Source organism: Notechis scutatus, chromosome 1 (genome assembly GCF_049901735.1).
Source record: "Notechis scutatus isolate UNSWTSFEM ecotype Mainland chromosome 1, rNotScu1.2, whole genome shotgun sequence".
NCBI classification, from domain to species: Eukaryota; Metazoa; Chordata; class Lepidosauria; order Squamata; family Elapidae; genus Notechis; species Notechis scutatus.
In genome coordinates, this window is record NC_142009.1 from 165,941,325 (window position 1) to 165,956,364 (window position 15,040).

At 38.0% G+C, this 15,040-nt stretch overlaps 1 protein-coding gene across 4 annotated transcripts in view; it reads left to right on the forward strand.

Annotated features, from left to right (window-relative positions):
* ERBB4 (erb-b2 receptor tyrosine kinase 4) overlaps positions 1-15,040 on the forward strand; it is a 942,903-nt gene that overhangs the window by 764,439 nt on the left and 163,424 nt on the right. For all 4 annotated transcript variants that reach the window (XM_087949416.1, XM_087949418.1, XM_087949415.1 and 1 more), the window contains exons 18-19: positions 68-190; positions 582-680. In XM_087949416.1, the coding sequence (XP_087805542.1) occupies positions 68-190; positions 582-680 (222 nt within the window). The remainder of the gene's footprint in view (positions 1-67; positions 191-581; positions 681-15,040) is intronic.

The window sequence follows — 15,040 nt, forward strand, 5'->3', positions numbered from 1 at the left end:
TCAACGACAGATAGTGCTTTCCATGGCTTCTTACGATGTTTTGTTGTTATTGTTGTTGTTGTTGTAGCTGGTAGAACCTTTGACTCCTAGTGGTACAGCACCCAATCAGGCACAACTTCGCATTTTGAAGGAAACTGAGCTAAAGCGCGTCAAGATCCTTGGATCGGGGGCCTTTGGAACTGTCTATAAGGTATGCTTCCTTAACAGCAGTCCTTCAACAACTATTGTTTCCAGGATCTGGTGGTTATCCAAGTGGAAAGGCAGATATCAATGGACTTCTAGAATAGGATATCAACCTTCTTTTCTTATAAATGTTCAGCTTAATATAAACCCCCTTGTTTCTTCTCTCAATGAATTGAATGGCCACTAAGAAGCTGGGAATGGTTGGCAAGAATTGGAGGACCAAATACTGTGCAATTTGCTTTATTAGTACCTAAGTCAGCTTGTACCTTCAAGCACAGTCAATACTGTTATCCTATTGCCAGTGTCAAAGTGTAGTGGTATGGTCAAATTATGGTCAAAGAGGACTATTTTACCATTTGATGAGACATGCTGTTGTTCCCTTTGTCATCACTTTTTAGGGCATATGGGTTCCTGAGGGAGAGAGTGTGAAGATTTCTGTAGCAATTAAAATACTGAATGAGACAACTGGTCCAAAGGCTAATGTGGAGTTTATGGATGTAAGTAAAATTAATGTCCCATTTCAGTGATATGTATGTATGTATGTTATTGATAGTTTTAAGAGGGAGAAGGATTATTTGTATGCTTCTTCCAATTTATGAGCTAACAACTTCCATATCATGACAAAAGCAACATTTACACATATACATACACACTGCATCTGAATAATAGCAATGGCAATAGCACTTAGACTTATATACTGTTTCATAGTGTTTTACAGCACTCTCTAAGTAGTTTATAGAGCCCACATATTGTCCACAACAATCTGGGGCCTTATTTTACTGACCTCGGAAGGAGGGAAGGTTGAGTCAATCTTGAGCCCATCAGGATTGAACTCAAAAGCTATGGCAGAATTAGCCTGCAATACTGCATTCTAACCATTAGGGAGCCATTAGGACTTCTATAAATTATACATAGACAACCACTAGCCAACCACAGTATTAATTCTAGGGATGCCAGCAGGATGTGTTCAGAAAAGTTGGTAACTGTAATAATGCAGCCGAATCTCTACTCATTTTTTTAATGTACAAAGCTCTGTTTGTTTTTTATATGCATCATACAACCCGTCTGTTTGCTAACTCTAGTTCCTTAGATTGTTCTAAGCACCAACTCAGAGTAGAAAGCAATTTTCTTCATCATTACCAAGTTATCTCTTCTCAAACACTGCACCAAACATAATAAAAAGTAGTATACAGTGGTACAATTGTCATATTGCTTTGTTTTCATTTATTTTCTATCTTATTTCTCCACAAATTATAAATCAGAATAGAGCTGGAAGGGACCTTGGAGGTCTTCTAGTCCAACCCCCTGCTCAAGCAGGAGACTCTATACCATTTCAGATAGGTGGCTGTCCAGTCTTTCTTAAAAACTTCCAGTGAGCACCCACAACGTTTGAAGGCAAGCTGTTCCACTGCTTAATTGTCCTCACTGTTCAGAAGTTTCTCCTTAATGCCAGGTTGCTTCTCTCCTTGATTAGTTTCCATCCATTGTTTCTTCTCTTACCTTCTGGTGCTTTGGAAAATATATTGACCCCCTCTTCTTTGTGGCAGACCCTCAAATACTGGAATACTGCTATCATGTCACCCCTTCTTTCTTCTAGACTTACCATGCAGGTCAGTGGTGGGATTCAATTTTTTTTACTACCGGTTCTGTGGGCGTGACTTGGTGGGCGTGTCTAGGTGCGTATGGCCATGTGACTGGGTGGGTGTGGCTTTTTTGCTGTTCTGCAGCCACCCCCACCCATTTTGGGGCTTTCTGGGCCTCAGAGGAGCTTCTAGGGGGACATTTTTCCTCCCAGAAGGCTCCTCTGGGGCTCAGGAAGAAACAAAATGCACCCCCAGCTCCATTTTGGGACCTTCCTGGCCTCAGAAGAGCCTCGGGAGGGGGGCGTTTTTGCTCCCAGAAGTCTCCTCTGGGGCTCAGGAAGGTGAATCCTGGCACAGCTGATCATATGAACAGCTGATTGTTGGGAGGGAAAAGAAAGAAAGAAATACCTTAAGGGGTGAGAGTCAGATGGGCAGGGTGAGTGAGCATTGGTGGGTGGGGCAAGCCAGCAGTGACCGGGAATGGCGAGCCAGAATTTATTACCGGTTCGGCAACCAACGCCAAATCCTTGCTACCAGTTTGCCCGATGCAGTGCGAACGGGCTGAATAACACCATTGATGCAGGTGTTCTTCATATGTTTTTGTCTCCAGGCAATTGCTCTGACAGATAAAATCATCTTAGTTGTTCTTCTTTACATTTTTTTTCCAAAGTCTTGACTTTTTTGTAATTTGGTGACAAAACCGGGTGGAGGTGTGGTCTTACTAAGGATTTATAAAGTGGTACTAATACTTCATGTGATTTTGATTCTATGCTTCTGTTTATACAACCAAGGACTGTGTTAGCTTTTTTGACTTATGCCATACATTCCTGGCTCATATTTAAGTCATGTTTACTAGGACTCCAGGTTCCCTCTCATAGTTCTGTTTTTGAGCCAGGTTTCTGTACTTGTATCTTTGGTTTTTCCTGCCTAAGTGTAAAACCTTGCTTTTCTCCACATTAAATTGTATGTGGTTGGATAGAGCCCATTGTTCAAGTCTATTGAGATCTTTTTGGATCCTGAGCTTGTTGTCTGGGATTTTGGATGTTCCTGCCAGCTTGGTGTCATCTGCAAATTTGATGAGTTTCCCTTCTATTCCCTCATCTAAGTTATTTATGAAGATATTGAATAGTACTGGGTCTAAGATGGAACCTTGTGCTACCCCACTGCTTACTTTCCTCTTTGAACATGTAGTACCATTAAGGACTACTTGTTGAGTATAGTTTGTCAGCCACTTCTAGCCCACATTTTTTTAGTTTACCAAGAAATAGGTTGTGTTCAAGAAGAGTAAATTTAAAATACAACTAAAATAGTAGTCAAACTAAAAATGTATTTGCCTGCTGGCAGAAAATAAAAAAATGCAAGAAATGGATAATTAATATATTTTCCACCAAGTTTGCTGGAAAAAAAATCACAGCTTCTTTAAGCTAATTTGTAATTTCAAAATTTGACAGTTTTTCACACAGAAAAAAACATGTATTAATCATGGATGGAAACTTTGAATGGCTTAGAAATGATAATAACAATCAACATTTATTAGATAGTAAGGATGGTTAGATTTGGTGTGGGGAGATTGAACAATTCAGATTTATTTGATTCAGTTTTCTGAATCAGTTTTTTGAGGCTTTTGCACAATTGATTTGAATTGATTTGATTCACCTCAAATCACTGATCTGATTCAGAAAGTTGATTTGATCCAGAGGTTCAACTGAATCACTGTTCAGAAGAATATCTGAATCATAACTCTGCTCAATTCTGTTAAGATATTTCTTCAAACTTGAGTAGCAAGACCCATTATTAAATCTTACTGTTTACACACACACACACACATTCAGTTTATAAACTGAGTTATTAATGTGATTTATAAATGAAACAGTTGAAAACAAGCACATCCAGTACATTCAATATGAATTATAAACGATACCATTGGAAAAGAAAATGATGGGGGGGAAAAAGGAAAGCCCACAAAAACTAAGCAGCAAATAGGCTTGCTGGAATGAATATAATCAGCAAGTTGCATTGGGCTTCCTGGAATTTTATTTTGGAGAACAATGAAGTTCATGTGTTTCATAAAATAGATATCTCTGTGATGTTCTTCCAGTATTTCATTAGGAGATTTTTTGGACTTTAGTAAAGTACATTTACTAAATATATGCTTAAGAAAGTTAACTTCGTGATATTTGCCTGTTTTGCCATGGAATAAGATTCCATGCTGCTGACCATTCTTTGCTTCAGCAATTCTACTTCCTTCTAGAAAGAGTAGCCCAGCTGCTATTTTCTGCCTTCTGATGACTTCTAGTTTTGATTACCATGATGAGTATGGTCTCCTTTTGGACACACATTGCTAATTGAGACTGGATGATGGAAATAGACTTCAAGTGACTTGTTTCTGAATGCGGTTCAGCATGCTAATATGCCTCAAAATCATAAATAAGCCAGAACCTGTTTTCCTGAAGGGTTGTCTTCTTGAAATTTTTTTTGCCTATGTTGATGAGAGCAAAGGAAGGATCATGGGTGTATCTCTGTGCAATAGCTCTTCTGTGATAAAGTTGCATACTCAATCAAGGCTGTTCAAGCCAGTGTTTGATACAACCTTTTCTTTAGAGGTAAAGATAGGCACCTATTTGATTGATTATAATCATACAAACAGACCTCTCCCACAAAATGACAAAATGAACCCTATATCACTGCCATGTTGTCCCTTGAGCTAGCTTTTGGGGGTAAAAATGGCTCTTGGCTCCTTTTAAAAGATCTTTGGCTTATGCATTTTGGATAGTTACTAGTCTCAAATTTAAAGCTCCATTTTCTTTTTACTGCAAAGATTTTGACCTCAGCTGTTGCCTTTTGATGGTATGTGGGGGGAATAAGATGTCATATGATATGGTGACTGTTTTATTCTGACTCATGCATAAACTCATAACTATTTTAGCATAACCCATTAGAGTGATAGTACAAAAAATATGCAAGTGGAATGCCTGCTTTCTGTGGAAGACCAAGTGATTAGCACTAGGAGCTTGGCTTTCTCTTCACTCTCTGAATGATAGCAAAAAGAAAAGGAGAGCAAGGAGTGCTTTTTGTTATCAGATGGGCCCTTAAATGTTGCACTGCTAGAGGAGAATAGGCCACAGCAATTCTGTAACTCAGCTGTCATTTCAGAGTCCTTGAACATTTTCTAATGTACTCATAATGACTATAATGACATAATGCACCTTGTAACTAGATGATGTGGCAGCTCCTTCCTATATTGATCACAACAGGAAACAGTGAAGTGAATAGCAAAGAAAATCCCAAGGTTTGAATGGTGGCTAAGAATAGAATAGAATAGAATAGAATAGAATAGAATAGAATAGAATAGAATAGAATAGAATAGAATAGAATACTTTATTGGCCAAGTGTGATTGGACACACAAGGAATTTGTCTTGGTGTAAATACTCTCAGAAAAGAGTACATTCGTTAAGAATCAAGAATCATAAGGTACAACACTTAATGATAGTCATAGGGTACAATCAACAATCAAATCATACTAGGAAACAGTCACTATAAATCGTAAGGATACAAGCGACAAAGTTACAGTCCTACAGTCACAAGTGGGAGTGGATGGATGATAAGGAGTGATGAGAAGATTAACAGTAATAGTAGTGTACACTTTGTAAATAGTTGAACAGTGTTGTTGGAATTATTTGTTTAGCAGTGTGATGGCTTTCGGGAAAAAACTGTTCTTGTGTCTAGTTGTTCTGGTGTGCAAGTGCTCTATAGCAGGGATCCCCAACCTTTTCGACGCCGCGCCCGGTTCCGACATCAGCTGGCGCATGCCCGGTACAGCAGTCAACTGGGCGCCGCCATCTTTTATGACGAAAAAGCGCTTCGGTGACGTCACGGGCGCTGTTCGTCATAAAAAAGAGCGGCTTAGCGCTTCTGGTGAGCTTTTTCGGGTAGAAATGGCTTTCTACCCGGAAAAGCTCACGAAGCGTTGGCGCCGCCATCTTTTATGACGAAACAGCACTTCCGTGAGCTTTCTACCCGGAAAAGCTCACCAGAAGCGCTTTTTACCAAAAAGATGGCGGCGCCCAGCAACCAGCGGCCGGTAAGGCTTGTTCTGCGGCCTGCCGTCCGCGGACCGGCGGTTGGGGACCCCTGCTCTATAGCGTCGTTTTGAGGGAAGGGGTTGAAACAGTTTATGTCTGCGATGTGAGGGGTCTGTAAATATTTTCACAGCCCTCTTCTTGACTCCTGCAGTATGCAGGTCCTCGATTGAAGGCAGGTGGGTAGTAATTGTTTTTTCTGCAGTCCTAATTATCCTCTGAAGTCTGTGTCTGTCCTGTTGGGTTGCAGAACCAAACCAGACAGTTATCGAGGTGCAGATGATAGACTCAATAATTCCTCTGTAGAACTGTATCAGCAGCTCCTTGGGCAGTTTGAGCTTTCTGAATTGGTACAGAAAGAACATTCTTTGTTGTGCATTTTTGATGATGTTTTTGATGTTAGGTGTCCATTTTAGGTCATGTGATATAGTAGAACCTAGAAATTTGAAGGTCTCTACTGTTGACACTGTGTTGTACTATATTGTAAGAGGTGGTAGTATGGGAGGGTTTCTTTTCCCCCTATCCGAGTTCTTTTTGTTTTCATTCATCTTTCTTTTGCTTAAACAATAGAAATCTTATTAGAATTTTATGGGATTGAAACCCATAAAGTCCCAAAGTTCCCTGAACTAGATTTATTTTTACTCTTGAGTTAGGTGGCCTCAGTTTAATGGCTGAGAATCTGGATAATTTAATTGGCTCCTACTGTATGTATCTCTATTGCCAAGAAACCTTATGTGGGTTTTCTCCCCCCCCTCCCCAGTTAAAAGTAACTTGAATAGCCTTGAGTACAATGTATATTGACTTTGAGGCATCATTTGTTACTCTACTTTAGAGAAGAAACTATCTCAGCCATACTTTGAACAGAGAAAATCACAGAGCTCAGCTGTCTAACAACTTTTTATCTTAACTGTTCTTTAAAGAAAAGAGACTTTACAAAAATACTCAGCTGAGATTTGAAGCTGGAGCCTTGCAAAAATTGTTAAAGAGATATGTCTTGATAATTAGATTGCAAGAACAAAACCTGTTATAAGCACATTTCTGCTGCTCTAAATGTAATAGTTTTTTTTATGAAGAACCTGACTTGTTTTGAAAATGTGAGTTTAGAAGGAGCTGGGATTTCTTATAGATTTTCTTTAGCTACTTTTACTTGCTTTATTGTAATTATTTAGGGAAATGATCAAAATGCAATTAATAGCGAGAGATTACACTTCTAACTTAGGAAGAAGGAGAACAGTCCTGAGAAAAGTTTTCTAATATTGAGAGAACCTGGAGATTTGTCTATTCAATTATTTGTATGGTGATGTTTCTGCAATTTAAGGAATGTGATAAAAAATGAACATGATAAATTGAAACGCAAGTACTTACAATACCATCACCATAGTCACTTCTTTACATGTATATGTAATGGTATTAGATATTTTACTACTCTGTTAGGATTGCATATCCATTAAAACTAATTTGTGGACTTTTAATTGTACTTATCCTTGATCCACTATTGTGTCTGCTGAATCACATTGGGGCCTAAACCAAAGAATATTATAACCATAAAATATATCTGCATATGTGGAAGGCAGTGGTGGGATTCAATTTTTTTTACTACCGATTCTGTGGGCGTGGCTTGGTGGGCATGGCATGGGAAGGATACTGTAAAATCTCCAGTCCGAGGTGGTATTTGCCAGTTCTCCGAACTACTCAAAATTTCTGCTACCAGTTCTCCAGAACTGGTCAGAACCTGCTGAATATCACTTCTGGTGGAAAGTAATACTAATAGCCCTTGACTTACAACCACAAGTGGGACCTGAATTTCCATCATTAATGGATGTGGTTGTAATGTGCAACCATAATCACTTGACCCATGTCCACTTACTTAGCAACAACAGTCCTGGCATTCTCCTTTGCCATTGTTAACTGAATTCCACAAGTCATTAGCCGAGGATCTACCCAATCCAATACCCAATTCTGCACTTGGTCCTTCTCAGCCCCAGGCCTTAGTAAGGGAAACCCCCTCAAACTGCCTGTTCCTGCTCATTTTTGCTGTTACCGCCATCCTCACACATTCTCTCTTGAGGACAGCAAAAAGCCCCGGAACCATGCAACTCTGGAGCTGCTTGCTACACTATGATTCAGGGACTTTGGGGCATGCTGTAGCTCTGGGGCTACAAGAAGCCCCTGAACTACAGTGCAGTGTGAACCTGCAACTGCCCAAATCAGTTCCAGCCCTCCCAGGAAGCTCCAGCAGTACAGTACAAAGCCCTAGCTGCCTCAGAAAGCTCCGGTTGACCTGCAGCTACCCTTTGCCATTTTCTTGCTCCCATTACTCCTACAATGTGTGCCTGCGAGGCAGTTTCTGGCCATGTGAGGACATCGTCCTTAGGTTTCTCAAGACAACTGCTGTGCATGATCTTGGGAAGAAAGCCTCATGTGGTAGCAGCATGCTTAGTTAGCAGAGGAAGCAAGAAGCTAGATCAGCAGGGGGCCAAAGGGAAATAAATAGAGAGATATGGGCAAGTGGAGAGTTTATTTTATTTTATTTTGTCAAGCGATTATGAGATAACAGGTATAAGTATAAACATAGTTATGAATACATGAAATGGGTACGAATAAGAAAAAAAAAGAAACAATAGGACAAGGACGGTAGGCACATTGGTGCACTTATGCACGCCCCCTACAGACCTCTTAGGAAAGGGGTGAGGTCAATAGTAGACAACTAATAGTAAGTAACTAAGGTTAACGTTTTTGGGGTTTGGGGAAGAAACCACAGAGTCAGGTAGAGTATTCCAAACATTGACCACTCTGTTGCTGAAGTCGTATTTTCTGCAGTCAAGTTTGGTGCGATTAACCTTGAGCTTGTATGTTTGCTCTTGTATTGTTATGGTTGAAGCTGAAGTATTCATTACAGGTAGGACATTGCAATGTATGATTTTATATACTATACTTAGATCGGACCGAAGGCGGCGTAGTTCTAGGTTTTCTAGGTCAAAAATTTCAAGTCTGGTGGCATAGGGTATTCTGCAACGAGTAGAGGAGTGGAGAACTCTTCTTGTGAAATATTTCTGGACTTTTTCAACTGTGTAATGCGGGTTCCAGACTGATCAGCTGTATTCAAGTATAGGTCTAGCAAATGTTTTGTATGCTCTAGTTAGTAGTGTGATATTACCAGAGAAAAAGCTACGTAGGATTAGGTTAACAACTCTTAATGCCTTCTTGGCTATGTAGTTACAGTGGGCTCTAGCACTTAGATCATGAGAGATGAGAACTCCAAGGTCCTTGACAGAGTTTGGCTCATCAACAAGGTCTTAAGTATTCAGCTTGTATTTTATTTTCTGATTTTTTTTTGCCAATATGTAAGGCAGAGCATTTATTTGTTGATATTTGAAGTTGCCATTTGTTTGACCATTCTGATATATAGTAAAGGTCTTTTTGAAGGGTAGCAGTATTGTCTGTGGTGTTGAATAGCTTTACATCATCAGCAAAGAGAACGCAGTTGCTCTTAATATGATCACAGAGATCATTTATGTAGAGTATGAAGAGAGTTGGCCCTAGAACACTGCCCTGGGGGACACCACTGTTGACAGATACAGAATTTGATAGGATGCTCCCAATTTTGACCATTTGTTGCCTGTTTCACAGGAATGCTTCTATCCAGTTATGCAGGTGTCCAGAGATACCATAAGATTTTAGTTTTAGGAGTAGTTTGTCATGTACCACTGAATCAAAGGCTTTACAGAAGTCTATGTAGATTGCGTCTATTGCTTTGCCCTGATCGAGTTGTGTAGTCCATATGTTTCTGCAGTGTAAGAGTTGCAGATTACAGGATAGTTTTTTTCTGAATTTACCCAAAAGGTTTGAATTTGCACTCAGTCAGGAGTGCAGAGAACATAAGTAGACAACTGCCCATAGAGCTGTGTAGGAAATTTAAAACAAGTTTAGTATAACTGTGGAAAATGTGGGAAGAGGATTTTAAAGCAAGAGGTTGGTTATAAGCAGGTTATTAGATGCTATCAGCAGAGGGAACAGGCTTTAGTTCTGATGTAACAAGAAACATTCAGACCTGAGAATGCTATGTGAGATTCTGGAAAGCTTCAGCCAAGTTCTAGCCTACAAATTAAACCTAATAGTCTGAAGCTCTTAACTGATTCTTGCTTCAGAAAAAAAATAGCTCTTCAAAGAAATGTTAACACTTATGCTATGCTCAACCCTTCTGATTTGTTTTAATACAGAGTAGATCATTTCATTTGAAAGTAGTTAGTCGAATATTGTTTATGATCTATCATCAGAGTGTCAACTGTCCTTAGTGGAGTACATTCATGATTAGAATGTAAAATAAATTATTTTGAATATTATATAAAACAGAAAAATTAAGCCCCTCTATCCAGTTGTCCTTGCAGTAGATAAAGATAAGAAACACCCCTGGATGAAAGCTTGATTCCTGACACATCCATGCTGTTTCCTTGGCAGTGTTACAGAAATAATTTGTCATTCCTTTCTTTCTGGGCAGTTTTGAATTCCCAGTCTAGCCTACAGCCCTGATATTCCCTAGTGATTTTATTCCTCTATACACTTAAATGTTTCATTATCTCTCTGAAAATAATTAGGGGCTGCAAGCATAACTCTGCATGCATAGACTTCTTTGGGAGTCCCCAAGCTCATTGATATGAGGACAGTTTGACTGATCTGGTTAGCCAATATTGGGCCAGAAGCTAATAATAGAAGACACTGCTGCTAAGTTTGCTAGCAGAAAGTTAAACTGAAGGTTTGGAGATATGATTTAAAATAATTCTCCTATATTCACTTATTTCCTGATAACAAAGCCTGTAAATTGGATTGGTTTTACAAGTAAAATCCAAGTCAACTTCTTGGTTTCTTCCACATCTGGCTCTCTAATATCTCTGGAAAGAAATCTCACACATTATTATTATTATTATTATTATTATTATTATTATTATTATTATTATTATTATTATTATTATTATTATTATCCATCATCCTCCACTTAGAGACAAACAACCTACTCTCTAATAAACAATTTGGTTTCAGAAAAAAACTATCTTGTAATCTGCAACTCTTAACACTGCAAAAACATATGGACTACACAACTCGATCATGGCAAAGCAATAGACTCAATCTACATAGACTTCTGTAAAGCCTTTGATTCAGTGGTGCATGACAAACTACTTCTAAAACTAAAATCTTATGGTATCTCTAGATACCTACATAACTGGATAGAAGCATTCCTGTCAAACAGACAACAAATGGTCAAAATTGGGAGCGTCCTATCAAATTCTGTACCTGTCAACAGTGGTGTCCCCCAAGGCAGTGTTTTAGGACCAACTCTCTTCATACTCTACATAAATGACCTCTGTGATCACATTAAGAGCAACTGCGTTCTCTTCGCTGATGATGTAAAGCTATTCAACACCACAGACAATACTGCTACCCTTCAAAAAGACCTTGACTATATATCAGAATGGTCAATCAAATGGCAACTTCAAATCTCAACAAATAAATGCTCTGTCTTACATATTGGCAAAAAAAAAATCAGAAAATAAAATATAAGCTAAATAGTCAAGACCTTGTTGAGGATCCAAACTTTGTCAAGGACCTTGGAGTACTCATCTCTAATGATCTAAGTGCTAGAGCCCACTGTAACTACATAGCCAAAAAGGCATTAAGAGTTGTTAATCTAATCCTACGTAGTTCTTCTCTGGTAATATCATACTACTAAGTAGAGCATACAAAACATTTGCTAGACCTATACTTGAATACAGCTCATCAGTCTGGAACCCACATCATGTATCTGATATTAACACAGTTGAGAAAGTCCAGAAATATTTCACAAGAAGAGTTCTCCGCTCCTCTACCAATTGCAGAATATCTTATGCCACCAGACTTGAAACTCTAGACCTAGAAAAACTAGAACTACGCCGCTTCTGGTCCAATCTAAATATAGTATATCAAATCATACATTGCAATGTCCTACCTGCAAATGAATACTTCAGCTTCAATGATAACAATACAAGAGCACACAATAGATACAAACTCAAGGTTAATCGCACCAAACTTGACTGCTGAAAATACGACTTCAGCAACAGAGTGGTCAATGTTTGGAATACTCTACCTGACTCTGTGGGTTCTTCCCCAAACCCCAAAAACTTTAACCTTAGACTGTCTACTATTGACCTCACCCCCTTCCTAAGAGGCCTATAGGGGGCGTGCATAAGTGCACCAATTGTGCCTACCGTCACTGTCCTATTGTTTCTTTTTATTTTTCTTATAAGTATCTATCTCATGTATTCAAAACTATGTTTATTCTTATACCTGTATCTTGTAAGCGATTGACAAATCAAATAAATACTAAAAAAAACATAAAAACATGGTAATGAATACAATCAGCCAATGGTTCCTTTTTTCATCATACTGGAAGTTCTGGAATAGGTATAGCCAGGACAATTAAGTTTAATTCTTCCATTATTAGTAGGCATAATTTTTATTTTAAAAAGCAACACATAATTTATTTATACATAATACAGTGTCATGCAGAAGAGAAAGCCCATTTTGTTGTGTCAAAATGCAGTAGAAATGGCTTCCTGCTGTAGCACTCCTTTTTCCTAGGAATATAGTACTTTGTCCTTATATATTTTCTGGAAGCACTATGAAAAATCTGATCCTTATTGAGGATCAGTTCAGAAAAGGAAGATTTGTCAGTTATCATTCAATACATAGACACTGCAGTGTATGAGTTCCTGAGGGGAACAAACAGTCTTGTTTACTTGAGGATACCCACTCTTGAAATTGGTGGAGAAAAGGTGTCATGTACTAACTCCTTGGAGCAATCAACTTATAAAAACCAGAAACTGGGAGGCAAGTCAAACCCATTCTATTTGTCATTTATGAAGGTCTACTCCTGATTTAAATTGTAGACTCATCCTCTTGCTGAATCCCAAACAGTAAATAAACTTTTTAAACAAATTTCTATTTTAAAACTGTTTCTAAAACAGCTTTTCCAAAATAAAAAATACAGTGTACTTTGCTTCTAAACTTGGCAGAACTTGAGGCTGAATTTTGCTAAAGCTAAAGCAATGTTTGCATAGGAATAGACCATGGTTTCATTCTGCACAAAAGTACAAAACCTGTGCCTGTCGGATCTTCAATCCTTCCCTTCAAAGCATCTTATACCTTGTATTTCCATATGGGGACTGTTCCCTTTCCAGATTTATGGAAGATCATTGTTTGTTTTACCTGAAATATTCAGATCTGTTCAAAGGTAGAGGTGGAGCTGGGGAAGAGATGCATGTACCTCCCCTTCAGTCACAGTTTTGTTCCATATAGCATCAACCTTGTGAACTCACAAGTTTCCTCTTTCCTCTACCTATTCAAAATGGACAGTGATGTATGTATGTATGTATGTATGTATGTATGTATGTATGTATGTATGTATGTATGTATGTAATATATGATGCAGGTATATATTTATGTATGTATATAGCATGTGTATATGTGTGTTATATCTGTGTTTGGGTAGATATACACTTTTCTCTTGACAGCAGGCAACAGAATTTCATTTGTGGGCCAATGTACTCACAGTAAAAAAAAATGATAATAAAAGTTATCTTACCTCATCTCATCTCACCTCACCTTATCTTACCTTATAACTGATATGCATCCAGTCTCCTAAGGAAGTAAGAGTCAGCATACTCACTCTCACATCATAATGTCAGAGATCGTTTTCTCCAATATACTGCAGGTTTGCTTATATTTTTCAGTAATTCTGATTCTTAAAATTACTCTGTAGGCTGAAGCTAAATTTTTCTTGTTTATTCCCCGCAAACTCAGCATTTGTCTTTTAAAAAACAATAAAAGTAAAATATTAATATTAAATAAAATTAGAGCTATTATCAAACAACAAGGTTCCTCTTTTGTAAATAATGAAAGAAAGAAAGAAAGAAAGAAAGAAAGAAGCACTGAGTTTTAAAGCAATATTTGTTATCTAGAACTGTGCAATTAATAGCAATACTTTTTAATACTGTAAGGGATTAATAGTCTGTATCAAAGAACTTACTATTATTCAAGAGATTTCTCTTCATTCTTCTAGCTTTTTTGGCCATTCAGAATAGACATTTTGGCATTTCAGTTTCTAAATGGTAATGGATTTGCCAGGCTGTTACTAAATAAATGTTTTTTGGGATCCGTATTAATAATTAATTATTTTCTTCAGTTATATGTAGGAGTTTTTTGATGATTGAAGATTAACAGTCAATCGACACATGCTTTACTGAAGCAGAGCTGGCTAGATAATAGATAACAGATAATCAGAGTTAGAAGGGACCTTGTAGGTCAACTAGTCCAACCCCCTGCCCAAGCAGGAGACCCTACGCTATTTCTGACAGACGGGAATCCAATCTCTTCTTGAAAATCTCAAGTGATGGCGCTGCCACAGCTTCTGAGGGCAAGCTGTTCCAGATACTGAAGGCAATGAAAATATGTTGAAGAAGTAGAGCCCAATGGGAAAAAAAAAAAGAATTTTGTAACCATTCTTCCAACTAACAAATCTTATTAAAAGGTTTTCATCAGCTGCACCTCATTTCATCATATGCATAAATGGCTGAATGGAAGTGGGATTTAAAATGGGATGAGAATAGGAGGGGAGGATCAAGTGCTAATGCACAGGCAGCAGAAAGGTCTTAGGAAATCTGATTCCTCATTTTTTATCATTATGTAAAAACAGCCTGAACTTTGGACACCTGGGCAGATGCAAGTTGTATGAGAAACATATTAGGAATACCTTATCAATTAATAACTGTAATGTAGTTAAATATTATTGAACATAGAATTCTATTTGTTGAGACTTTCTGAGATTGCCTAAAACCATTTGATTTATGAGAGTGCAGCTGTCTCTCACTCAGTGGTGCTGTTAAAATCTTATTTTTTCCAAAACAGTCACTTTAAAGTCTGCTATAGAATATCCTGGGAGATTGAAATATTGTTTTGCCCTTGTTTTGACTCTTGATGACAGATCTATATGTGTCCATTAGTTCTTTTGTACAAATGGGTATGTTTGTGTTTCCAGCTAAATAATTTTTAAATCATTATTTGCTGGAGGAAAAAAAAACTCTCCCCCCCCAAAAAAACTCCTGAAGAGTTAGATTACTCTTTATCTGATGGACTATGATAGAATGATAATACCTCTGAGTTAA